Source organism: Dermochelys coriacea, chromosome 17 (assembly GCF_009764565.3).
Source record: "Dermochelys coriacea isolate rDerCor1 chromosome 17, rDerCor1.pri.v4, whole genome shotgun sequence".
Lineage (NCBI taxonomy): Eukaryota > Metazoa > Chordata > Testudines > Dermochelyidae > Dermochelys > Dermochelys coriacea.
This window is the reverse complement of record NC_050084.1, coordinates 3,263,114-3,289,037: the sequence shown is the minus strand read 5'-3', so window position 1 is coordinate 3,289,037 and position 25,924 is coordinate 3,263,114. Positions and strand designations below refer to the sequence as shown.

General features: G+C 51.3%; 2 protein-coding genes across 12 annotated transcripts in view; one reads left to right on the top strand and one right to left on the bottom strand.

Moving 5' to 3' along the window:
- The window catches only part of ZSWIM7 (zinc finger SWIM-type containing 7), a 30,062-nt gene extending 12,463 nt beyond the window's left edge, over positions 1 to 17,599 (top strand). For 6 of the 11 annotated variants that reach the window (XM_043499517.1, XM_038375258.2, XM_038375256.2 and 3 more), the window contains exons 6-8: positions 6,116 to 6,220; positions 7,249 to 7,425; positions 17,145 to 17,599. In XM_043499517.1, coding sequence (XP_043355452.1) covers positions 6,116 to 6,220; positions 7,249 to 7,425; positions 17,145 to 17,225 — 363 coding nt within the window. In that variant the 3' untranslated portion in view covers positions 17,226 to 17,599. Of the gene's footprint in view, positions 1 to 2,539; positions 3,520 to 6,115; positions 6,221 to 7,248; positions 7,426 to 14,461; positions 14,918 to 17,144 lie in introns of those variants that run through there. The other 5 variants (XM_043499521.1, XM_043499519.1, XM_043499520.1 and 2 more) reach the window with 3 other exon arrangements.
- ADORA2B (adenosine A2b receptor) lies at positions 9,185 to 24,899 on the bottom strand. The gene is made up of 2 exons (XM_038375255.2): positions 24,292 to 24,899; positions 9,185 to 12,929 (listed from the first exon to the last, which is right to left on the bottom strand). The coding sequence occupies exons 1-2, from the start codon at positions 24,612 to 24,614 to the stop codon at positions 12,239 to 12,241; spliced, it is 1,014 nt and encodes a 337-aa protein (XP_038231183.1). The 5' UTR covers positions 24,615 to 24,899; the 3' UTR covers positions 9,185 to 12,238.
- Between the last annotated feature and the right edge of the window lie 1,025 nt (positions 24,900 to 25,924).

Genomic DNA, 25,924 nt, shown 5'->3' with positions numbered 1-25,924 from the left:
TGGACTCCTCTCCTTTAAGTGGCTGCAGTCAGCCTTTGAAGTGAACCCCCATTAAACAGAAACAGTGCTGCGGGGAGGCCTTAGTGCTTCTCGTTGTCTATGCAGGCTCAGTGCATCCTCAGCTCACCTTGCAGCAACTCCTCGCGGCCAGCAGGGCTGGACCCTTCGCGTGCTGTACCTCTCTGAGCCCCTAGGTTTACATTCCTTCTCAGGAAGCCCTTGGAGGAAAGTGACAGAGACAAGCTGGGCTTGGTCCCAGTTTCTACTTAGAGGTAGCTGGACAGCGCAGTGAGCATGCGTGCTCTGTATGTGGTGTTAATGCCTTGTGTGTGGCGTGGCCAGCTGTCTGACTGCTGCCCTCCCGTCTCCTGGCAGCGATGGAGAACTCTTCCCCCGCCTTGGCCACCAGCGCTGTCACTGTGAGGAACAGCTGCATTGGAGGAGATCCTTCTCCCTCCACCCGAGCAGCTCTGCTCACTGGCTCGGTGACGTGGGGCATTTCTTTGTGCTATGGCCAGTGCTGAAGGCCCAGCAGAGAGCAGGGCCCCACTGTGCTGGGCAGTGCACAATGAGAGTGAGAGTCCCTGCCCCAAAGAGCTCCCAGCCTTGATCGTCAATTACTGGGTCCTACAAAGGGGCAGCTTCAGCTGCTTTGGCCAGGCAAACACCCCAGCTGCCTACCTAGCTAGTGCACATGCCCTCTCATGTGTTTGCCCCTCTGAGGGCTAGATCCTACTTCCATTGAGTGGAGTAAAACCCCACTGACTCCGGGGCAAGATGGACCAGGCTCTTTGCTATGTGATTGCCTTTGACAATCCCCAGTGGGACCAAACAATATTTACAATTTTCCTTTATGGATTATCATTCGCTAACATAGCCCAATTAATGGATTAATTTCCACTTACAAGAAGAGACTTCAGAGCTGCTCTCCTCCCCGCTTCAGGAGGCAGAATCGGAGGCTGGTTCCTGTAGGGGAAAGGAGCAGCAAGTCTTGGCCAGTGAGCAGAGGGTTAGACACACAAGCCAAGTGGCCAATCCACAGGCGCTAGTAAGTAAAAAGCCTTGCTTCTGCGCCAAGGGGCTCCCAGCAGCAGTCTGGTCTTTCCAGCAGCTCAGAGAGGATGGGAGTGGGTTGGCAAAGAGGAGTGAGGACATCTTCCCAGCTGATAAATAGCCTGGAGGCTGGGCGTGCATTTCTCAGCTGGTTTCCTTTTCTGAGGCGCGGAATTGCTGCTGCTGTAATGTCTTTGCTATGGAGAGCTGTTCTCTTTGAGGGCTTGAAGCTCCATTGCAGCACTCCTCCTCCTTGCAGCTGTAGCTGCCATTTCTGAGGTGCTGAGGCAAGGCACAGATCCCCCCAAGGACTGTGACTGGAACTGAGACGGGAATGCGATCAGGGGCTTTGTCAAGGCCATGGCACTGAGGTGGCATGCTGCCCGTGGAGTAGCTCATTCTCTCACAGCTCATTACCCTCTCTTGGGCTGGATCCATTGACGGCTCAGTGCTGATATAACCAACTGAGGAGAGCCATGTCAGTGGGCCAGACTTCCGTGTGGCACACCCCTGATGTGAGTGTTTACTCCCAGCAGAGGAGAGGGTCTGCTGGGAGCGAGGGAAAAGTCCTCAGCGGGCTAGATAATGCATAGATCCACCTATCAGAAAAACAAGGCTTGGACTTGCCCTCAGGAATGGTGCCCCTGCAGCCCAGGGCTCAGACATGGATGGGAAGGGATGTCAGTGCTAATGGACTGTACCAGTCCCCTGCCTGTGGTCCGTCTCCTGGGTACTGCTTCAGAAACAGCCTCCTTCCGGACACACACCTGATACTGCTCCCTGCAGCGTAGGTCACTTTTCCTTCCAGCTGCCGAGATGGGGCAGAAACTGGCCTCAGCTTAATATCCCCATTCAAGTGAAAGCAGCCCTTTGCCCCTCCTGCTCAGTACGGTAGTGCAGGGATTGCAGCGGCTAGCAGCTCCAGGCCTGATGTTACAACATCAGTCTGGACCCTCTAGCCTTCATCTGAAGGACTCTCCTAGTGCTCATCTGAACTGCAGCCTGTGGGCTACAGCCAGCTCCCTGGAGCTCTGGAGTGGGGATGCCTCAAACCCGCTGGTGGCCTAAACAAGCAGTTTCTCATAATTGGTCAGCCGAGACACAAGCACCAGCCAGCGGCAGAGCCACAAGCCTTTATTTGGGGGGTTTTAAAATATATGCAAATATAGATGCAAGCTTTGGGTTCCTGGCAATTGCCAATGCGGCCCTTGATGTTGTGCAGTCTGGGCACTAGTTAGCCACACCCAGCGTGACCAGTGACGGGTACTCAGCAGGCCATGGAAGTGAAGCCAGCCAGCGGGAATGGGGTGAAATGGCAACAGGTCAAGCTCAGACTGGGCATCTCAAGCCTGTTCCATCCCTCCTGCCTAACTTCCCCTTTCTGCCTTCAGCTGTTGGTCTGATCTCTTTGTTTAGTGTTGATCGTTCACATCCTGTATCCTTATTAGATTATTTGTTTAAATATATTTTCATTTTAATTTCCTAGAACTCTGTGGCAGCCTGCCCTGCTGTCTGTAAACAGATTAAAATGCTCACGTGGAAATGTCTGCTCAGCTCCTGGGCTTAGCCATATGGGGCTGGTTAATCAGATGCTGGTTGCAGGGAGAGCTGCCAGATGATAGAGGAACCTGGCATTTGCTGGAATGGAACAACTATTCACCTGACTTTTCCCCAAATGTCTGTGCAGCCAGTTTTCCAGCGCTGCACTATCCGTATCTCCTGTGCTGGTTTCCCCTGGATCTCATCTTATTCATGCCACAGAGAGACAGTAAGAGAGGAAGGTTTGAACGTTTAAAAACTAGCACCCGTCTGCCTTGATTCTTTGTGCTCAGGAGCCTTTTCCACCGTGGGACCCACAGCAGAGCCTGGCTGTATGTCTGGGGACTTCCACCTCTTCGCGCTCACTGGCCATGCAAGCGTGGTATGTGCTCCTGTCTCTGAGGTCAGAATCCAGCTCCCAGCCTTATTCACGCCATTGGCTCGATGTACATCACAGGAACTCCAGAGTGGTTTCTTTCCAGAAGCTGCGTTTTGGTTGGTTTTGATCCTCTTGAGTTCTTGCAGGAGGGGATGGACAAGCCCCATGGGAGTTTGCAAAGCAGCCCTTGTTTCCCCAAGACTGGAGAGGACAATGGGAGGAGACAGCACAGCATCTCGGGCAGAGGGGAGCAGGGCACCCTCTAGTTCTGTTTGCTGCATTTCAGTGCTGCATGGCCCGTGGATTTGAGATTCCACCTGGATCAGAGAGACGTGAAAGGCCTGTTTTTTCTGGGAGGGACAGCCAGCGCCACGGGGGAAATGTTCAACCAGAGCAACGCTGGCAGCCTCTGAACTCGGCTGAGGGAAAGTTGCCATCAACATACTTAATCTTGCAAGCAAACAATCAAACGAGACAGAGAATAACAAACCTACTGCAAGTGAAACAAACACAGAGTGTGGAGTGAAGGGGAGCCCAGGGCCGGCAAGGTGAATAACCAGTCTCTGATCAAAGCCCAGTCTTTTCCATAGTGCAAACACACCCCAGTTACCATTTCTGCTCCTCTCCAGACACCAGGCACAGTCCAGCTGGGAAGCAATCCAAAAACCAGATTGGGGGCGGGGGGAGATGAAATGAGTGCTCCCAAGTAAAATATTGAGCCAGCCCCTGGCCCAGTCAGTCAGTCGGCATGTGGCTGGCGGGGAAAGTGGAACTGTGATGCAGAGACGTTCCTAGGAGAGCTGCTTTCGGGACTGGATCTGGAGGGGAGATAGTGTGGGCACTAGGAGGAGGCTAGAAGGAGCGTGGTTTCCTGAAGATGCGTGTCAGTGCACAGAATTCGGACGGTCTCTGCTGCTTGCTCACTGTTAAGCCAGGGGGTGCCAAAGCCTGCTGCTCTGTGGGACTAGAGCAAAGAGTGTTTGTGGGGTCGTTGGATCCAGTCAGGGCCCCTTCCTTAGGGTTCGTCTACACAGCAAAGCTTTCCAAGTTGCACTGATATAAACCCCATGTTGACACACTTAGACCAGGACAAGAGTGGGGCTTTTTGGTTTAGCTTAAACCCCTCCAAAGCAACATAAGCCAGTGCTGGAAAAGGCCCATGCTGGAAGAGGAGCATTCCCATGGGGATTACACCGACAAAAGTCTAGCCTTTCACATTCACCCTGCAGCATGGATCACTCTAACCCTCATACGGGTAGACAAGGCCTTCAACATCAGTGGAGATGTGCTGGAGGTCAGGCCCGAGTCCAGTAACTGTGGGGTTTAAAGGAGATTGGGATAGAGGCAGGTGCGATTGGTTGTGATTTCTGTGAAGCATGGACTACAATAATAGTCTAGTCTGCCCACTCATGAGGTCAGTAAGAGATTCGCACCCACCCACGCCCTCTAAATAACCTTGTGCAGTTGGCTCTAGATAAATCTAAGAGAGGGGATTCCCCAGGGAAAGCCTGGCCAGAGACGGGCTACCAGAGGGGGCCAACTATTGAACTTCCCTGGCATTAAGGCCAGGCCAAGTCCCCTGCCCGTGTCTGCAGGGCTGACAAATGCCCCTTGGGCATACTGTGAGCTGCACACGCAGGCTGAACTGGAATCGGATCTCAGAAACTGGGGCACTGCTGTTGTAGCCGGATTTCTCTCCCCGCCCTGTGCAGCACCTGAGGAGAGGAACAGGAGGCTCAGGGGAGAGCACCGGGTGGGATTAACTCCTACAAGCTGTTTGTCTGCCTGCCAGAAGTTATAAGTAGGAGATTCTGCGATGGCTTTTTCAGGCCATTCACATCAGTCGCAGCAGCGGCCAAGAGCGCATCTTGCCTGTCTGCTTCCCTGAACTGAAAACATGCCCCTCCTCTGCTGAGTGGGGCGTAATCCCCACTAGTGATGTCTCCCCCACCCCAGTGAAGGGGCAGCACATGGGAAAGGGATGCAGAGACTTTCCCCTGAAATGGTCCCAGCACAGAGATGGAACAGCGAGGCCCCTTCTCTAGAGACCTGAACTTTGTTTATTCAAGAAAACTGAAATCCAACAACTGCAGCTGCTTGGGGCAGCCAAACGGCCAGACCCCCTTATGGCTTCCAGCCATTGCAGCTGGCTAGGAGAAAAGAGTCCCCAGCAAGGGCTGCCTTCTGGTTTATTTCCCACCCTGTCCTTTGGGGCCTGGGGCTCACAAGCTCCCTTTGTCCGGCATAAGATGCAAGAGGTTTGTCCGCCGGGAACTTGCTGGATGGTCTGAAGACCTGGGGTGACTGTGAGGGGTTTTACACTCCTCTCCATGCACTGAGAGCTTGGAGCCTTGCTCCGGTTTGGTGTGAGAGGGACCATGTGCTCAGCAGCAGAGTTCTCTTAAACAGCCGCATCCCTGGGCAGAGGAGCGCTGTGGGCCCATTGCTGCCCAGTTTGCAGCCCTCATCCCCAGTGCACAGGTTGTAAGTCAGGGGGCATTTGTGGATAAGTAGGCAGGGTATTATGATAAATCTTTTCTTTGGGGCATGCTTGGAAGTTAGTTGAGGCAGTGGGGATGGAGCACAGCCAGCCCCTTGTCTCTGGCCTTTGTCGGACAGAGTTTTCAAGACCTTCAGCAGCCAGGTTGGCTCACTTCTCCTGGCTCCTTTGCCCCCTGAACTATCAAATGCCTCACCGTGCCATTATCCGTTAGACAGGCGGGCTTGACACTGGCCTCTCTTCCCTTAAAACACTCCCACTCTGGGTTCAGCTCCCCCAGTGGGAGAGACGACGTGTACACATCACCCTAATGCAGGAGCTGTGTCAGCCCCAATGGCACCCTGTGGTAGCACTGAAGGAGCTGAACCAGTGGCCCCTGCGTAGCACAGGCCAGGGAGTGGCCGGGGGAGCCTGTCTCCTGCCGTTGCGAGAGGCGAGGTTCCAGACGGAAAGTGCAGATATGATGTGCCGGATTTCAGGTGGCCCCTTTCAGGATGTGCTGCTCCAAGCTCCCCATCCCCATGCAGTTTGCCTGGCAGCTGGGGGGATAAGTTAGAAGTGGCGCCTGGCAGGGAGTCAGGAGCGAAATGGCAGGCAGAGCCCCCCCATTTCTGAGGCCCACTCTGAGACTCTGTCTGTTCCAGGTCCTCGGGAGTTCAGGCAAACTGTACACCTGTTATGCCTCCTGCCACTTCTGCACGTGCCCTGCGTTTGCTTTCTCTGTGCTGCGGAAGAACGACAGCCTGGTGGTAAGCTGCCTGCCTTGGGTGAGAGGGAGTGGGGGAGCGCGGGGGGGCTGTGCCGCTGACACACTTCCCTGAGCTGGATTTCATATACCTGGGTTGCGCAAGGGAGGAAGCATGCAAGTGTTGAAATGTTGGGGCAATCTGTGGCCACCATGCCTTGATCTGACAGTGGGGAGGTGTGTGTGAGAAGCCGAGCTTATGGGGTAGAGTTGGTTTGCAGTGAAGTGTTACTATTTATGACAGTAAAGATCAGTGGCCCCAGGACTCATCCTCAGGCTGCCTTGGTTATAATGGAGTCTTTAATGGATTCCAAAGGGGAGCCTCCTCTGCACTGAAGACCAGTACGCTTGCCTACAGGAGAGGGAAACAGTCAGTGAGGGGGGTGATGTGGGGATAAGGGTGCAGGGCACAGCAGTGCTTCATAATTCACTTCCCCACAGGAAAGACCCTTCAGTCCTCTGAGTAATATCCTGAGAGCAGAAGGCATCTCACATTGGTTGTCTCCATCTTCTGCCCTCCGAATAGAGGGGCCAGGCCCATGGTGTGTTTATATGGGAACCGTGTGGCTTTGAGTCGAAAAGACTTGGGCAAGGTCCTGCAGGAGCTAAGCTAGGACGGAAAGACCAGGAATGATCCTGGCTATGGCAGGTGTGGGGCAGTCATGCCAGGCATTAGTGAGCCTGGGTCTTGCCTGTCTTTGATTCACTCAAGGATACAGTGTGAGTTGGGCCCTGTGGCATCTTCAGCCAGCTGTGTGAGCAGCAGGGGCACACAAGACACCCAGGAGACCTGATGCAGGTAGGAGCCCCAGGCTGGCTGTACCAAAACCTCAGGGTGAACATTGCCTTGATTACACAGTTGACTTGGGCCTGGCTACTGTCTGGGGTAGAATTCTTTACCTGCTTTCTAGCTTGTGCCCGTGTTCTTTTTGCTAGGATTGGAACATGTTGGGGTCAGGCCCCAGCCTTGCAGCCAGCCTGCCAGTCATGCGTCACCTTTATTGCTAATTTGCTCACATCCGTATCTTGCAGTGTAAGCACATCCTTGCCATGTACCTCAGCCAGGCCACTGGCGCATGCCAAGAGCTATCTGTCTCTGACCAGCAGCTGACAAGCATCTTACTGGCTGAGGAAGAGGAGGAAGGAAGAAGGACTTTGGACCAAGTGCTTACACCGTCTCTCTTGCAACGCCTCCCTGGCTCCTCTGAGGTACATCGACAAGCATTACTAACATCCCTAAGGCGAGCAAGTGTTGATCAAGGCAGTTAGTTTTCCTCCTAAGCTGAATTTAGGCTGGAAATTATTTAGCAGCCTGCACCATTGTATTAGTTAGTTGTGTTGTAATAAATGTTGTGACTTCCATGCCCTTCATCTCACCTGCTGCTGTGGTTCCTGCGGGCCTCGAGAGATTGGGAGAGAGGGGCTATGAACACAGAAGTGGCAGCTTTTTTGGTGGTTTATTGGCCCTTCCTAATACTTCCCTAGTGCAGGGTTGATCACTTTCAGTAGCTTCTTTGCCTCAACACATCTTTTGGGGCTGGCCTTTTACTCATGTACCAGCCCGGATCCATCCGGGCTCCTAAGGGTAACCCAGCAGGTAGAAAAATGTCATTGCTGTCAAGTTAGGCACAGACCCGGTGGTCGTTCCCAGGGGGATGTAGATGCAGCCCTCATGGGAGGTTTATTGTAGCACATGTTTAAATGTTTGGGGCATAAAATCAGAAAAAGGGCCGCAATTCGCAGAACCAGTCTAATTTTACCAAAATTGGCAGAAAGCTTCTAAATACAATTGATAATGCAAGTGTGTACTCCAAATAGTCCTGTTCTGGAAAGTTTGGGAAATATTTAGCCCCCCCATGTGTATATTTTATGCATTTTCCCATACTTTTTTGCCTTCAGTTAAAGCAGAAATGTATAGTCACAAGACAGTATGAGCTTGTTTGTACCATGTAATACCTCACAATATTTGTAGAATGGACTCATTTTGAGAAATGTTTTTGTCTATTTTTCTGAAGTTAATTATAAAACATATTTTATATGTTCCCCCTTTAGCACCAAACTCACCTGATTTGAGTTCAGGATGGATCCCTCAGCGAGAGAGGTACCAAGGTCTATAAATGGCAAGGCTCAGCACCCCCACCCCAGTGGCTGGCTCAGGCAGTTGCCTGACTGGCGGGCTGGCTTCTGAAGTCCCATTCTTAGCTGCCCAGCTCTTTCCCGCCTGTACAGAGCGAGCCTAAGCATCTAACTCAGGCTTTGGGGAATCCCAGCATTGTGCTGATAATTTTCTAGACATCTAAAAGTCCATTCTTAAAATAACTGTTTTGATGTATTACATAGTGCAAACAAGCTCATCCTATCATGTGCCTACAGACTTTTTTAACTGATGGCAGCAGAGTACAGGGAAATGCCTAAAGTATCTCCCGAGGGGCTAAGTAGTTCCCAACCAGCCCTATTTTGAGTACAGAGTCACGTTATCAATAGTATTTAGAAGCTTTCTGCCAATTTTGGTCAGAATTAAACAATCTTTCCTCAAGTTATAGGCCTTAGTGACACAGTAGGGACAGAGCCACTGCTCTGTCCCATCCCACAGCCAAATGACCCAGAGCCCAACTCCACACTGAGCTTTGTGTCTGTTGGCCGGAGCTCGGGAGAGTGGGGCACCTGGCTCTGTCTCACTTGCGGAAGGGCATGTCCAAAGAAATGACACGGCACAGAGTTAGGTTGTTTTCAGTGGTAAATGTAAGTATTCATTCTGTATGCAAATAACAAAGTTACTGTAACTACACAGCCCAAGTAACACGTGGCAAATACCATCCATCCTATGTACATCAGGAACACATGGGTTAAGTGACATGTGAACAGCTACAGACATGGCCAGTTCAGGGTTCCTCTGCCATTTTACTTGGATTCACATTTTTAGAAATCTTCAGTGCTGTGTTTTGTTTTGTTTTTCTTTCAAACAAATTTACTTAATAAATTAAAAAACTCAGTGACACATCCCAGCTAGGGAAATGGTGACATCAGCACATGGCAAATGTCCCTCTGAGTGAGTCTGGCTTCTCAGAAGTATATAAAAAGGGATTTGTAGTGGATCCTGGGCTGCAGTGTAAACTGTCATCTACAGATATTCCTTGATCAGTCATTAACTAACTGCTGGGACCCTGCTTTAGTACTTTGCATTATGCTCTCTCTTTCATGCACTCTAGACTGCAATTTGTTTTAAGGAGGAGGCCAGCACTCACGGTTTGTGTTGCAATCACATATTTGGGTTGCGACCCTCCCCGACCCAGAGGTGAGACTGTGGCTGTTCCCTTCCATGATTAACAGGAGCCATGCGGCCAAAGACAATAGAGAGGTTGAAATGAGAGGAGTCCTGCTGAGAAGGCAGGAAGTGGTCACTTCTGTTGGACAGACAGGCAGCAAGGAAGTTGCAGCAGAGATGATCTGCAAAGGGAAGGATAAAGACACAGCCAAATTTTAACCCTTTTGATACTGGCTGAAGGAGTAACAGGCTGACTGGTGCCAAAGTTGGGACCATATATTAGTTGATGTCAGCAGGTGCAATTCCATCAAAATCACAACTGGGATTCAATCAGGTTTGGATCTGGCCCTTTGTAGCTGCAGGGCAGCTAAACCTTCTCCTAACACAATGGATGGTTAGAGTCGCCCAAGGTTAGAGTCTGCTGGTCCCAGGAACGCCCAGTCTCACACCTGCTGATCTATAGCAACCTCCCACATTGAACCCCGTCAGGTCAGAGGCTTAGTGTAAGAAATAGGAGGGAATTTTTTCTTACAAAATAAACTCAAAAAAAACAAAGCTGGCTACAGTGTTATTCAAGTACCAATGACAGACAGCTCTAGCCTTCCCATAGGTGCCCTCTTCACAGCGACTGCATTGCAAAGAACAGCAGGACAGGGCTTTGGCTTCCGTTGCTGCCGCTCAGGTTGATAGCACGTCCTTCCCAACAGACTCCCCCCGGGCACAGAGGGGCAGCTCTGAGAACCTGCATCCCCATCCCTGTCTCCGAGCATGGGCTGTGCATGTGAGAGTTGCCCAGCGGAGACTGTATTAAATACACAGGCATGAACTACAGCTCTCTGGTGGTCACATGTCAAGGTACCAAGTGGTTCAGAGATTAAATTTGCCTCGTCACTGGCACTTTAAGAACCTTCTCATAAGGCTCCAGTATAGAAGAGGGTTGCAGCGCCAAGGTGGATACCCAGCCCTTGCATAAGCCTGTAGTTTCCAGACCTAGCCATTGGTTTTCCCTGTAACAAGCCAGTTCCTTCTTTCCATTAGCACTATTACTAGGTATCATTTTTAATGGACCATCTGGAGTCTGGTAGGAAATCTGGCCCTTTTGCCATTTGTGCCCTCCCTGTCAGTGTCATACACTCTCACAGCTGTAGGCTTGAGGCTCTGCCTGTTAAAGTCAAATTTTGAGGAGAGAAGGGGACTAGTTTTACTGGAATTTTTGAGCCCCCTTAGAACAAAAGCCCCCCCCCCAAAGGGCATACTAGGTATACACTGCTGCTCCTTGCACCTTCAACACATTCAGCGCCTTTGGAGCAAACACCCCATAATTCTCCCCACCTGTGTGTCATTGTATGTACCACAGTTCACATATTAAATAGGGCTTAGTCATTTAAAAACCCCAAAAGCTAGGCTTACAGAGAGTTATTAAGCCTCACTGCACATTAAGGCTTCTCTGCCCTTCAGTGGAATTATAGAACGGTCAGTGACCAAGATGGTGCAAATTAGCCCCTGAGCCAGGGCTGTGGGTGTAGCAATTTTCGATCCAGTCTAACCACCTGAGAACCAAACCTTGCACTCATGTTAGTGCCTGGTCCAAAGGGCTGTGCTGTGCTATGGGGCCGTTGTTTGCACAACAGCATTCTAACGTGACAGGCAAATTCAGTCCCACCCATGACCTTCAGATAAACAGACATAAACCTCCCAAAGCTAGGAAAAAGGCTTCTCAACATCCTGAACTCACCCAACAGTGCACCGGGAATGCAGCATGGCCCTGGGGCTGACAGTCATCAGAACAGCAGTTAGACGTAGGTCCAACAGGAGCTGCAGCACTTGAGTGCACAGAGCAGCATCCAGTTGGATCCTGCAACTCCTGAAGGCAGCATGAGCTTTGCTCTTGACTGCAGTGGTAACAGGACCAGCTCTATGGACTGGACCCAAAGCCCATGAATCAGTGGAGTCTTTTCATTGACTTCAGTGGCAACTGACTCAGCCTCAATGTGAATACCAGCAGGGTTTGGCTTTTTGGTCGAGCAGCAGGTGTTCACTGCTAGAGCTGGGATACTAAACTCCATGGAGCATGGGGGGGAGCTCAGGATTGTGAGGCTGCTCTATCTCCTCTCAACTATCAGATTTTGAGCAGGGCAGCCTTTGAGGAATGAGGCCGGATCACCATTTAACTGCCTTGTTTTCCCATTAACACCAGCACATCCCTTCTGACTCTGGGTCATGGCTTCAGTTTTACACCAGCAACTGGGCTACATAAGATTATTTCCCATGGGAGAATACTAGCTGCATCAAACAATTGATGGAAAAAATAGGGTATTGTTTTTGATGGCAAAGTGGCATCAAGTATGTAGAAAATGAACCACCAACAAAAAATCCTTCTGAGTGAGCCAAAAAAAATAAATAAATAAAATTCAAAAGGCCTGGAGTTGACATGAGCAGCACAGCTGGGGAAACCCATCCCAGGACGTGGGGCTTCCAACATTCAACCTTTGACCTAGAAGGAAATGCAATACAATCACCAGCACTCAGTAACTCGAAGGGCAGGAGATAGGGCACTGTCTCCTCAGAAATGTTATTCCCCTATGAGGCACTAGGTTAAAAATATATATATATATATATATATATATATATAAAAAAAAATTCAGCTGTACAAATATATAGTGTAACTCATCAGAATCTTGGTCCACTGTCCACATAGGCACAAGGGGTGGGGAGGGTTGGGTTGGTCAGGGCCAGGCTGCAGGATGACTGACATGGTCAGATAAATACAGGAGCAGAACCGAGGTTGCTGACAGTCAGGTGCCGGCTGTTGCCATTGGAGCCCTTGGGGATGTCCTCCGTCTTGCAGAGGACGTACTGGGCAAGGATCTTGCGGAAGGTGCAGCGGAAGTCCCTGATCTTGTAGGCATAGATAATGGGGTTGATGACCGAGTTGGCGTGGGACAGGATGATAGCCATGTACATCACCCAATCAGGCTTCTTCTTGCGAAAGTCCTGGTGGAAGTAGGTGATACAGTTCAGGATGTGCAGGGGCAGCCAGCAGAAGGCAAAGAGCCCAACGATGATGGCCAGAGACTTGGCCGCATTGACCTCCTTCTGGAGGGTAGTCCCGGACTTACCCATCAACTCCATCTTCCGCAGCTGCTTGCAGGCCACCATGAATATCTTGATATAGATGCCCAACATGATGAAGAGTGGGAGGAGCACACAGCCAAAGAAGTTGAAATAGACCATGTAGCTCATGGTGACCACATTCTCAAAGAGACATTGGATTAAGCAGCCCTGCTGGGTCTGTGAGCTATTAGTAGAATTTGGGCAGCAAATCTGTTCCAGCCCCATAGTGGCTCTGTTCCAGCCCATCAGTGGGGTCAGTCCAATCCCAAAGGACAGGAGCCAGAGCACGGCGATGAGCCATCTTGCCCGTTTCCCGGTCACTAGGCTCTTGTATCTACACACCAAGAACAAAAACCAAATCAATCCATGAAATAAATGAGCAGTCACAACTTTGAAAGCTTCAATTGCAAGGTAACCCCAGACAAGACTGCAGCAGCTCTACTGCTCCTAACCAGCAAAACCCCATAACTGATCACCTGTGTCGACCAAAGCTGAAACTGTTTTGAAAATGTCTAGTGATTTTGGGTACCTTTGCAGGGCCTGATTGTCAGCAAGTGCTGAGCACCCACCCTCTAAAAAAAATCAGACCCCTTTTTCAGGTGTCTCTAGGTGGGTATCCACAATTTCTAGGCCTATATTCTTGGCCTACGTTACTAGGGGATAATTCCACCTCTTTGGGGTAACACATGGGATAGTCCCAGCTAAGGGTTTCCAATGTTCCCATGCATATGGTGACAGTTTCACACATCCCCTGACCTCTCCCATTTCGAAGATCAACTTTGTGGCTGCAAACGAACGCTAGAAAATGGGTCAAGATGACTTCAGCAGTCCCACTGGGCAGCCCCAGTCAGACTCCAATCCCACTGAGCGACTAGTTAAATCCATCCTAAGCATGCCAGTCCCTCTGTGCCTGAGAGAAGGGTAGGGCTTAGGGAAACGAAGATCAGACTGCATGCAAGGCCTCTTCTTCCCCCACCCAACCACATCCATCCCCCTACCTTACACTGTGCATGCCAAGGAGGAGTGGATTAGTACCTTCAGGTGAAGCCCACTGTTGGAGACAGGACAGCTCCCCGTCTGATCCAGTTGCTGTGCTGGTGCTTTGCAAGTACATAGTCACTATATACATTCCTGCAGGTCACGGGCCTAAGGGTCTGTCTGTGCTGCACTCAGGGTGTGACTGCGCCACATGCAGACACACCCAAGCTAGCTTTGATCCAGCGAGTTTAAACAGCAGCAGCATGAGCTGTCCAGCCCCACCCAGCACCTCGGGTCTGTATCCAGGGACTGGCCCACGCAGTTATGGAGCTCAAGGTTAACTCCTGTATGCCACACGTGCAGTAGTTTCACCTCTGACTGTAGTGTAGACACACTCTGTGTTGCATCTGGCAGGCCCAGCACTAAGGGCCAGACTTCAAAGGTATTTAGGCACTTGCACCCTTGGGTACCTCTGAAAATCCCATTGGCACTGGACACCCATTGATTTCAATGGGAGGTAGACTCTGAAAAATCTCATTAGGTGCCTATCTTCATCTTTCTAGCCTTCATTGCTTTTTGGCCTGTACAGACATAACCAGGACTTGATTGCATTACGCTTGTAAAGATTAATTGTGCCACTTTGAAACGATCCCGCAGTAACTAACTGGGTCTTTTCAGTCTGTCCTGTCTCCCGTGATCAAAATTTGCCAAGCACCAAAATCAAGTCACTAGTATGATACATAGAGCAGGGGTGACAAGAGCTGATTTAATTCTCATCTCCAACATCTTAGCATGTTCCTATGATGTCTCAGTGGCAGCCCCCAGGGGGCCTCAGCTGGGCTCTGGGATTAACTGTGTTGCCTTGTCTCTCATTACGCCTGTCCCTAGGATGCACTGAAGTGACCCAGGAGATGGAACGGACCCAAGACAACCTGCAATGGCACAGACAGCTTTTAACTCCATTATACAGGATTTTTGCACTGTCTGATGGAACAGCGTTCCAGTCATGTGACATCCCTCCCTCATGCCAGCTGCTGAATTAACAGAGGGAGTAGAAATGTGTGGAAACTATGGAAACAGCAAACCCCAAACAATGGGCTCATTGGATTATGTGCACCACCTGCAGCCCATACAGCGTTTCTGTGGCTGGATAAACAGACACCCGGAAGGGCTGCACAAGTCGAGGAATTGGAAGTGATTGTTGATGGATCGAGTGGAAGGTTTTACAAACGTGGATTTGGGTCATTGTCCCTTTGGGCTTGCCTCAGCTTCCCCACCTCTCAGAACAGGAGCCATGTCACCTCCCTGCCTCGCGGGGACCATGGCCTCACATCTGTAAATACATGCAAAGGAAGAGCAGCGTAGAGGGGCCTGTCTGCAGAATATAGTCCAAGACCCACGTTTTTAAAAGCCTAAGTGATTTTTGACAGATAAGTTTAGGCTCCAGAGTACCTAAATCCCACTGACGTTCAATGAGATTGAGGGTAAGTCTACATGGCAGTCGGAGGGGTGACACATCCACACTAGCTTTTGTCTAGCTAGCTATTACCAGTAACAGTGAAGCCATGGACGTGAGTGCAGGTTAGCCACTCAGTAAGTACCCATGATCCAGGCAGGTTTCTATAAACCGTGCTGGAGCCCATGCTGCCGTGACTTCACCACTATTGGTATTCACACCAGCTCAGGTCTACCTGCATGGGCTGCACTCACCCCTCCGATTGCAGTGTAAACGTACACCTAGGCTGCTAGGGCCCAGCTCTACAAAGGTATTTAGGCCTCTACTTCCACCTACTCAGCTGCTGCCTAACCCCCCTAGGCACCTACAGTTTACTAGTCAGCATTCACGAAGCTCGGATGGCTACGAGCTACTCAGAGCCCTATCCCAAGCTGAAGCAGGATTCTCAAACTAGGCAGGGAAATCCTGTCTTGTTAGCCAGGCCCAGGCCTATCACTGTGCTCTGGAATCCCATTACTGCAAACAAACCACAATCCCACACCAAAGTCTGGTTCCTCCTAGGGCCCAAGGGAGGAAAGCACTTTACACAGCCTCGTTTCCGCTGCCCCACAAGGGAACCGCTTCTGTCCCACTGAGAACTGGCTTGACAGCCAGATCCCATGAAGACCCAGACAGCGAACCAGCACCAACTGCTCTGGGTACAATTAGAACAGACCCCAAGCTGAGCTCAGAGCTATGGAAAGCCTGCTTTTTTGAGGTATTGGGGGATGAGGGGGGAGCCTGAGGCAAGAAAGAATCTGAGAGACCAAGAAGAGTCCTGTGTACAGCCGGTTAGGCTGCATTCATAATTTAGCACCCACTGGCTTGACATGCCCCTCTCTCTGTTTGCTTTGCTCTTGTTTACTCTGGACCCCTCTCCCTGCCTTTCGGAAGAGAAATATTCTCATTTTTGGCTGGCTGGGAGGGAGGGAGGGGGCCATGTTCCCACAGAACTGCAGTTGTACATGCTGCGTGTGAACTGCACTGGAGCAAGCTCTGCGTCCTCGTGGAAGACAGACACACACGGTCCCAGTTCAGCCAGATTTGTCCTGAGTGTACAGGTCAAATACAAACCACCAGGAAACAGCAGTGTCACCCAGGTGTGTCTGGGCTTTAATGTGCTGCTCTAGCCTAGAGATTGAAGAGAAGGGATCATCATGCGCTGAAGGAATGTGTACTACAAGCCATGTACTATACCCATGTCTTCTGCTGCATGAAGCTATCTGGGCTCAGTTCTCCTCTCAGTATTGCCCACTAACTTCCCAGTACCCCAGATGGCTCGGTAATTACTGCCCCTGTTTCACAGATGGGATAAACAGGACCAGTGACTTCATTTCCAAAAGTACCCACTAACTCGGAGTGCTGTCATGCTGGGGCCCCACTAGGAGACCCCCCCCGCTGTGCTTCCGAGAGCTGGGCACTTTCAGTGTTTGTTTGGATCAGCAGCCTGATGAAAAGCGATCGAGCCCATGGTATAAATTCCTGTTCTCCAACCTGGAACAGCTCTATGGAGAGCTCTCAGCACCCTTCCGAGGGGAGGGCGTACAGTGGTCAGGACACTGGGTAGCAGGCTCCTCGGTTCTGTTCTTGATTCTGCTGCTTACTCAACTGTATGACCCTGAGCAAGTCACTTAGCCTCAGTTTGCTCTTCTGACCCAGCTCCCAGGGGTATTGTGAGGTTTATTGTAATAACCGAGGGGAATGGGGCTTGTACAGGCAGAGAGAACATGGGAGTCAGGGGTGGTTTGCAGCACAGCACTCCCCAAGGCCTACTTGTCTCTCTCCAAACAAATTAGGCTGCGTAATGGAAAGCAGACATGGCCCATCAACCAAAGGGTCTTGAAACCCAGTGAGTCATGAGGCCACTGACCTACGCGCTGGTTCTGGGCATGTGACGTTAAGTGCTGTCACTTCCTGAAAACATACCCCAGATGAGTCTTCTTCCATTTGCTTCCAGACACTTCATGGAGATAAGGCTCCTGCCAAAGGTTTGTAAAGTGAATTAAGCAGCCGCTTATCTTTCCGAGAAGTTGCAACCATGGCTTGTTTATTTGAGTGCTGCTCATTCTTAGCCAGCAGAGAAACAGGATTGTGGCCAAAACCAGATTTAACCAGAGCCCTCATGCCAGGGCTTGGAAGAGAATGGAAACGTACTGACTGCATGAGCCAGAACAGAACAACGCCAACAGCTGCAGGCCGTGTAGGCTCAGGAAAGAGCTGGTAGCAATTACAGCAGAGACAGCCACTCATGGTGAACCCTCTGCCCGTGGAGCAAACTCTTCATTCTGCTAGTGGGTGTGGCAGGAGCACCTTGCAATGCCTCAGACTCCTCCCACCACCTCCTGCCCCTGTGGACTGACTGCAAGCAACACGGTGCTCGTGCTGCATTGCCTTGTTGTGTTTAGGCTGATAAAACCTGGTTCTGTTCTGATTGCAGGAGCAGCACTGTACATGTGCCATCCATGAGCATTTGTGCGAAGAAGTTGTGTCATTCAGATGCTGGCGAGAAGCAGAAACAAACAGGGCATGATTACAATGTTCCCTCTACTTTTTTACATTCATGTGCGGAATGAATATTGTTATGTGCACCAATATGGAGGTGATGTGTGGTGGTGATGGGGCTGAGGGGTTCAGAGTGTGGGAGGGGGCTCAGGGCTGGGGCAGAGGGTTGAGGTGCAGAGGGGTGTGAGGGGTCTCACTGGAGGTGCGGCCAGGGATGAGGGGTTCAGACTGCCCCGGGGCTGTGGAGGGGAGAGAGGACTCCCCGCAACCCTCTCTCACCATGGCAGCTCCAGGGCTGGGAGAGAGGCACCTCTCCCCACCACAGCCCTGCATGACCCCTACCTCTCCTCTCCAGTCCAGGCCCCTGTGGCTTTGCGCCTTTCATTTAGCTTGTGGTCCTGGACCTCCAGATCCCTTTTCGCAGTACTCCTTTCTAGGCAGCCTTTTCCCATTTTGTATGTTTGCAACTGATTGTTCCTTCCTAAGTGGAGTACTTTGCATTTGCAATGAAAGGCATTCAACAGTGTAACACTATTGCTCCCCCCCACAAAAAGAAAAAGCGATCATCAACACACAACACAGAGTCAACCTGTGGAACTCTTTGCCAGAGAATATTGTGAATGCCAAGACTATAACAGGTTTCAAAAAATAACTAGATAAATTCATGGAGGATAGGTCCATCAATGGCTATTAGCCAGGATGGGCAGGGATGGTGTCCCTAGCCTCTGTTTGTCAGAAGCTGGGAATGGACAACGGGATGGATCACTTGATTACCTGTTCTGTTAATTCCCTCTGAAGCACCTGACATTGGCCACTGTCAGAAGACAGGATACTGGGCTAGATGGACCTTTAGTCTGACCCAGTATGGCCATTCTTATGTTTTATGGGATGTATTAGCAGGAGCGTTGTAAGCAAATAACGAGAAGTAATTCTTCTGCTCTACTCCACACTGATTAGGCCTTAACTGGAGTATTGTGTCCAATTCTGGGCGCCACATTTCAGGAAAGATGTGGACAAATTGGACAAAGTCCAGAGAAGAGCAACAGAAATTATTAAAGGCCTAGAACACATGACCTATGAGGGAAGATTGAAAAAATTTAGTTTCATCTAGAAAAGAGAAGACTGACAGGGGACATGATAACAGTTTTCAAGTACATAAAAGATTGTTACAAGGAGGAGGACAAAAAAAAATCTTCTCTTTAATGTCTGAGGACAGGACAAGAAGCAATGGGCTTAAATTGCAGCAAGGGAGGTTTAGGTTGGACATTAGAAAAAACTTCCTAACTGTCAGGTTCGTTAAGCCATGGGATAAATTGCCGAGGGAGGTTGTGGAATCTCCATCATTGGAGATTTTTAAGAGCAGGTTAGACAAACACCTGTCAGGGATGGTCCTAGATAATACTTAGTCCTGCCATGAGTGCAGGGGATTGGACTAGATGACCTCTCGAGGTCCTTTCCAGTTCTATGAATACAGCTACCACACCACCATTCCTTTAGTCAGGCTTTGAAAAGACCTCCCTGACTTGCTCTCGCTCTAGGAAGATTCCCACTCCTGGAGCCCGACTGTGTGGCTGACCTTGTATAAGTCTGCAGGGCTGGAAGGGGTGAGAACAAAGGGGCTAGAGCCATGTACGACCCTCACTGCTGTCACTGTGCTACTCACTGCCCCCTGGCCTGCTGATGCCTTCAGAGACCGACTCTTGGTGCCCAGTTGGTGCCCAAGGCAGTGAGTAACCACTCCAAACCTCACAGCAGCAGCATCATGCAAAGAACTCAGATCTTCTTGCTACAACAGCACAGATCCCCTGCTGCTTGAGTGAAAGGAACAGCCATTAGCTATTAGCAGTAGGGGAATTATGGTACACAGCTGAGTGAGTTTGATTCCAGCCTGTAAGGGGCAGTGCAGCACCTACACATTGCCCATACCCCATTATAGCATCACCTATCAGACACACCATTTCTCACTATAGCCAAGCAAGGAGCAGAGTGGTCAGAAGGATGGCAGAGCGATAGATAATCCAAGCCCTTCTACTAGCCAGGGGAGGATCTAGTCAAACAGCACATTAAAAAGCCTCAGGAAAGGTCTCATCTACTCCTGGCTACCCACAAAAACAGCAGGCATCTGGGCCTCCTAGCTCCCAGCACAGCCCTCTGCATGCCAGCTCCATGATCAGTCCATCCTGCACAGAGCCCTGACCAGCATCCCACACAGCCTAGTTACACCTCGGGTGGGCACAGTTTACCAGCGGGAATCTCCTTGCATTCCAGCTGGCTGGGGAAGCCCTAGGAATCAGGTACCTCCCTCCCATGACTAGATCTGGCACTGCTCAAACCCTGCCAGCGCCCCAGGGCGTGACCCCAAGCAGGGGCCGGATCCTGAAGCTGTCTTGATGGGCCAGCTGAGCAATGAATGGCAAGTGGCCAGTGACCAGGTGCTGCCCAATGACTTTGATGAACCCACAGGGACATGGTGGGAGTCATCCCAGATGGACTGTACCTCAAACACGTCTGTGATCCATGGTACTGTCAGGGGTGGGAGTGAGCGTGACAGAGAATACAGCATGCACCGGCAAGTATGACTGTGCCAGGGGAGTATGTTTGCGGATATGCGAGTCTCTGCGTATGTGAGCGCAAGGAGTGGCTGGGTGAAGGCAATGCTTTCTCTGCTCCGGGCCTAGATGTGCAGTTCACTCCATTAACCTGGCAGTCCTACAAACAGAATTATGGGGCAGAGGGAAGATGCCACAAGATGGACTGGCAGGTTATTTGCGGCTCCTGCCATAGGGTTGACGTCACTAACAGGATCAGAAGCAATAATCTGCTCTTTAGCATTTGCAAAGCCCCTGAGCCAGTCTCTGAATCGGAAAACAGGCTGGGGAGGGAAGAGAGTGCACCTCTGCAGACACAGCTGGGGCTACTATTTTCCTGGCACATCTGCAGCACCCTGCACCCTGCTGGGTGCTTGGTGGGGGAGGTTGTGGCTGATGACACAGCGGGGCTGCTCTGTGCTCTCTCACCATCCCGAAGTCTGTGCTGAGAATTTAAAAGGGACATGGCAGAGCAGTCACAGGGGACACATTTCTTCTGTGCTTCATGCCCAGCCCTGCCCCTGCAGCCTGTGTGACTCCTCTCCTCGCCGTGCAGCTGTCTGGGCCTCCAGACGCACAGAGTGATGTCCAGGGGCAGGGACGAGGCTGACCAGCAACTCCATGGTACTGAGATATCCTGATCAGATCAATATGAGGTGTCCGTGTTCTGCTCGGAGTGGAGCTGACCCCAAACATGGAGCCTTGTCTTCCTACATTCCAGCTGGGAAGGGCTGCTAGGATCTATACTGAGGAAGAACAGGACTGGCACAAACTTCACCACAGAAACCAGCAAACTCCTGCCAAAGGGCTTTATGCACTTGCCTGCTCCTTGTGTAGAGCACAACCTGCATGGGTGCTTGCCCCTGTTGCCAGATGTCCTAGGTTCAGGACATTCAGGAGGAAAGGCACTTCCTGCCCTCCCCAGCAAGGCTGGGGCAGAAAGAGGAACAAGATGCCCTCCCAGAGTGACAGCAGGCAGGCTCACAGGAAGGGGAAGAAGGAAGAAGAAGCCTACTTGCCAGAAGCCACCGTGCGTGTTTTAAGCAAAGCATCCAAGCAGATGAGCACCCTCCGCCCTTCCCATACTAATGAACAAAGAAGAAACTCCAAACTCTGCAGCCCATTCAGTCCTTGGCCTCTGCCACCAGGGAGGTGCTTAGGGCCCACTGCATTGATGGCATGGACACTTGTCCACTGAGACAGAACAAGTAATTTCACATGATCCACCAAACAGGATGACCTTTAAATAAATGGCTGGCACCCAATCCAGAGATAAAAGACTTCACTGATCTCCGGAGTCACTCCCCTGAATGAGCCTTTTAGCTGGAAATACAGCTCCCCACAAGTTCATTTCCCCTGTAATTTAACAGCCAACATTCTGTTTCCATAACAAAAGTCTCCTTCGAGAAACAGCATGTGTGTCCAGCTAGCACAGCTGTTTGGACCAGGTCTCATTCACTTTGCCCCAGAGCCACTGCCTAGCACTGGCTCTGGAGGACATCAATCCTAGGAGATTTCCCTAAACGTTGTAACCAAGGCCCCTGGATCGCAGCTCAGAGAGGTGCATAAACCCAGTCCTGACCCAGCCTGGAGTTGCACAATAAACCTGCTGGAAATAGAGTAGAAAAACAAACAAACCAAAAGAGGCGGAAGAAATATTTTCCTTGTCTTCAGTTGTCAGAAATGTTTTCCACCCTCCATCTACACTCCCAGGATCAGGCTCGCAATAATCCCCCAAGAACATCTGCTCTGTTATGTTCAGCTAAACTTCCACCTGGGCAGCAACTGTATTCACAACCACTCAACTTCCTCAGCCAAGAGCCACAGAAAAGAGAGTCACAGTACACAGACAGCGAGTAGAACTAACAGCCCACACTACAGCATCTTGCACGCAATGGGTGGTTTGAGTAAATGTCTGGCTGAAAAGAGCCATCAAACTCCCTTTCAGCTGCTCCCGTGCTCTAGATCAATTTAGAAAAAAATAAATAAATGGAGCAGACACCAAACCATTATCTGAAGCCAAAAAACAATTTATTCAGATTACCCCCATGGCTGGAAGGTAAATGATTAGCCAGTTTCAGATGAGCTGACAAGGATTCAAATGCTTCTATCCATAAGTACTAAAGCTTCAGATCTGTCCCCAGCAACAATACACACCATGGAATTTCCATTCAATTTGCTGATGACACATACACCCTCACAATATGCTGTAGTTTTCCATTAGAGTTGTACCTCACCTGTTGGATGATTAATGAATGTTTGTCAAGTGCATTGAGATTCTCTAGGGCAAGGTGGTAGAAAAAGGCAAGTATGGTTATTCCTTTTAAAGTTATTTTGGAGAGCATGTTTTGCTCATGAAAATGAGACACTGGAAACAAGCAGAGTATAGGCAGAGCAGAGCCACGGAGCTTGGCCAATGCACCTTACAGCAAACCTGCTGCATCCCCTAATGCCCCGACTCTGAACCCCTTCCCCCCAGCTCTTCACTCCTAACTCCTGCTCTCATTTGCCATTCCAGGCCTGGACTCCCCAACACACAGCTCCGCTGATGCCTCTCAATCCCGACCCAACCCCCGCTCTCCTAGTCGTCATCCTGTCAGACCAATTTCAGTGGTGGTTGTGCAATAGGGACAGGTGACCCCTCAACAAGACTGAGGCAAGGGACTGGGCATTTCTACGGATAAATGTTTAATCTTGTTAACACGTTCCAGAAGGGATATTAACCCTCGTGCTTCACAGTTTAAGACAATCTCTGTCAGAAACCAGGGTGACACCTATGCAAGGGTCAGATTATCCCACACCTGCGATTTGCTTCACTTGTGATCTGAAAATCCAGGCTTTGGATGCACTTTTCCAGATGCTGGGAGGCTGCTCCACAAACCCATTGTGAAAGCACCAATAAAAAAATATATTTACTATGCTTTGTCCACTATGTTCCCCTGTCCCCAGAACTAGCGTGAGACCAGTTCAGGTCTATTGTGATTAGTTTCTTAGTTGTCAATTGGGGGATTAAAGAGGAAAACAAAACCCACACAAATCAATCCTCCTTTAATCGTTGTGGGTTTCTTTTAAAAACCAGAACCCACATAGTCAAACCCTAAGCAACCCTGCACCCCAGGCAGCTGGCGCTTTCAAAAGAAGCACATTTGCTCTGGAATAACAGCCTGGTGATCTCAGAACATTGTGTGAATGGCGCAGTACAGCGGCTGGGGCTAAGGAAATGGGATTTGTGTATTTCGCCTTCTGTTTGTAGAGTTGATATCTTGTTGGGTTTACAATTTATACATTCACTTCCTTGCTTAGATAAAAAGCAATTATACATAATAAGTACCTGTGTTCAGCGAGATATGATTTCAGCATTTGTACACTTACTATCCTTTCCCTTCAACCCAGAGCAGAAGGATCCCTTCTAAACAGCGAAAAAGAAATCAGCCTATTTTGGGCTCAAGGGCAGGTGGAGATTCTGAGATAGGTGGAAGGTGATAGTTGGACTAAAAAGTGACTCATAAGCTCACTTATAAGATCACTGGCAGCTCCAACCTCTATAGGCAGCAAGGGTTGAGCTTACCAAGGGAGCCAAGAATTGTTAAAGAACCTACGATAAACGAATCAAGCTATTCTCCAATAAGCGGAGAAGCGGGAGAAAGACGTTGGTCTTGTTTTTCATTACTTGGGAGATTCTCAGACACTGCACTGATGGAGAATATAAAAATACCGAGGTGATTAGATAAAGCTATTCCCAGCTCTCCCACGGCCTTGTGGCCTTGGGCACGGAAGATTTTCCAAAGAGCTCCGCTCCCATTTAGGCACCCAAAACAGGTGGGCAGATTTTCAACCCAGCAGGAACGGAGCTCTTTTGAAAGTCTGGCCCCGGGCCCCGGCAGCCACTGCAGACAAAGCCTCCTGCATTTAAGAACAGATGAATGGCCCCGCTGGGTCAGACCAATGGTCCATCTAGCCCAGCGTCCTGCCTTCCGACAGCGTCTTCACCAGCACAGTCCCTGCCTGCGTGCAGTCAGTCCTTGGCTGCTCAGTACCCCCACCTGTAACACTCTCCTGGCTTTGCACTAGCGGGCTCGGGGCTCGCTAGTGCTGGGCCATGCAACGCCAAGTGCCCACATCCCCTCCCTTACCTGAGCGGGACCTTGATAGCCAGGTACCGGTCGATGGCCACGGCCAGCAGGCTGAAGATGGAGCTCTGGGTCAGCACCAGCACAAAGCAGGCAAAGAAGAGGCAGCTGTGGAAATCCGTGTGGAGGCCAATGCTGATGGTGATGGCAAAGGGGATGGCCAGCAAGCCCACGGCGATGTCGGCCACGGCCAGCGACACCAGGATGTAGTTGGTGGCGTTCTTCAGGGTGCTGTTGATGGCCACGGCCCAGCACACCAGGACGTTGCCCGCAATGGAGAGCACGGCGATGATCAGCTCCAGCACGATGTAGACTGTGTTCATCATGAGGGGGGGATGCTCACGTGGAGGCGGCTCTGTCCAGGGCGCGGCAGTCCCCGGCGACGAGCAGCCCCGGCCTGGGAGCCCTTACCATGGTCTTACCCGTCAGGGGGCGGCGGGCGCAGCTCGCCCCTGGCTCCGCCGGCTTGTGGCTGCGCTCAGCAATGCCCCTGGGAAACACCTGCTGCGCCCTGGAGAGGCAGAGCCCCTGGCAGCGCCACTGCTGGGGCTTCCCCCTCCACGGCCAGCTGGGCCCTGCGATCGCTCCCCGCTCGCGGAGTCAGGAGCCCCGCTGCGGCGCCCGGCGGGGCGCTGGGGGGTCCCCCCGCCGGGGCATCCCTCCGGGCACGCAAGCCAAGGAGCGCCCCGGCGCGGCTCCCCGCAGGGCTCTGCCCAGGCTGAGCGAGGGCTGCAAGCGGCGTCTCTCCGGCCCCGGGGCGCTGCTCCGGCGGGCTGCGGGTGCTCTCCGCGGCCGGCCCGGGGGCGAGCGGCTCCTGAGCCCACTTACGGCTCCGCGGCGGCTCGGCTGCTATTTCTGCCCATCGGGGCGGGGGCGGGGGCTTCCGCGCGGGATTGGAGGAAGCGGCACCCGGGCGGGGACCCCCCCCCCCGTATTTACCGTAATGTCCCACCGAGGAGTCTCTGCACCGCCCCCGACCCGCCGCGGCCCCTGCCCCGCACAGGTGGCGGGTGTAGACCGGCGATCGGCAGCCGGCTACTCCCCGGCGGCCCCTTCGCTGCTCGGGCTGCAAGTCCCCCCGGCTCGGATTTCACGCCGCCCAAGGAAGAGGAGGTAGTTGCCCACCTGCCAGCCGGGCGCAAGCCGGTGGCAGGGGCAGGGGCAGGAGCAGGGAGGAGTAAAGGGAAGTATGAACAGACTACAAGCGAGAGCAGGGAAAGGCAAAGCAGAGCTGCTGCGGGTATTGCCTCTGAAATCAGGCGGGGTCCTGAGTCCCGGCTCCAACTACATCATTCAACTAGCACTCTCAGGCCCAGCTGCATGTAGCTTACCCTTGAGCAGGTTTTTACAGCAACTCCGAGAGAGGCATTTTCTCCTCTTTCTGGTCACTGATTTGAAGACCAGTGCCCGCAACCTATTCTGGACTCGACAAAGCCTTGGTTTCTGGAGCCCTGCACCTTAAAGCCACATACACCTGAAGAGGAAAAACAATCTTTCATTTAAGAACATGACCCACCCCCTGGGAACGGGAGTTGAAACCCCTCAAGGAAGGTTGGGTCTTGGAGCTTTTCCAACACCACCTTCCTTTCTGATCGTGAGAGGGCCTGGGAAATACAGTGGCACATAAGAGTGAAAA

What these genes read in the sequence shown, in the direction of transcription:
- ADORA2B (XM_038375255.2), bottom strand. Translation starts at nt 24,614, where the DNA reads ATGATGAACACAGTCTACATCGTGCTGGAGCTGATCATCGCCGTGCTC. An exon ending in GCTATCAAGGTCCCGCTCAG is followed by an intron (nt 12,930 to 24,291) that starts GTAAGGGAGGGG and finishes CTTGGTGTGTAG; the next exon opens with ATACAAGAGCCTAGTGACCG.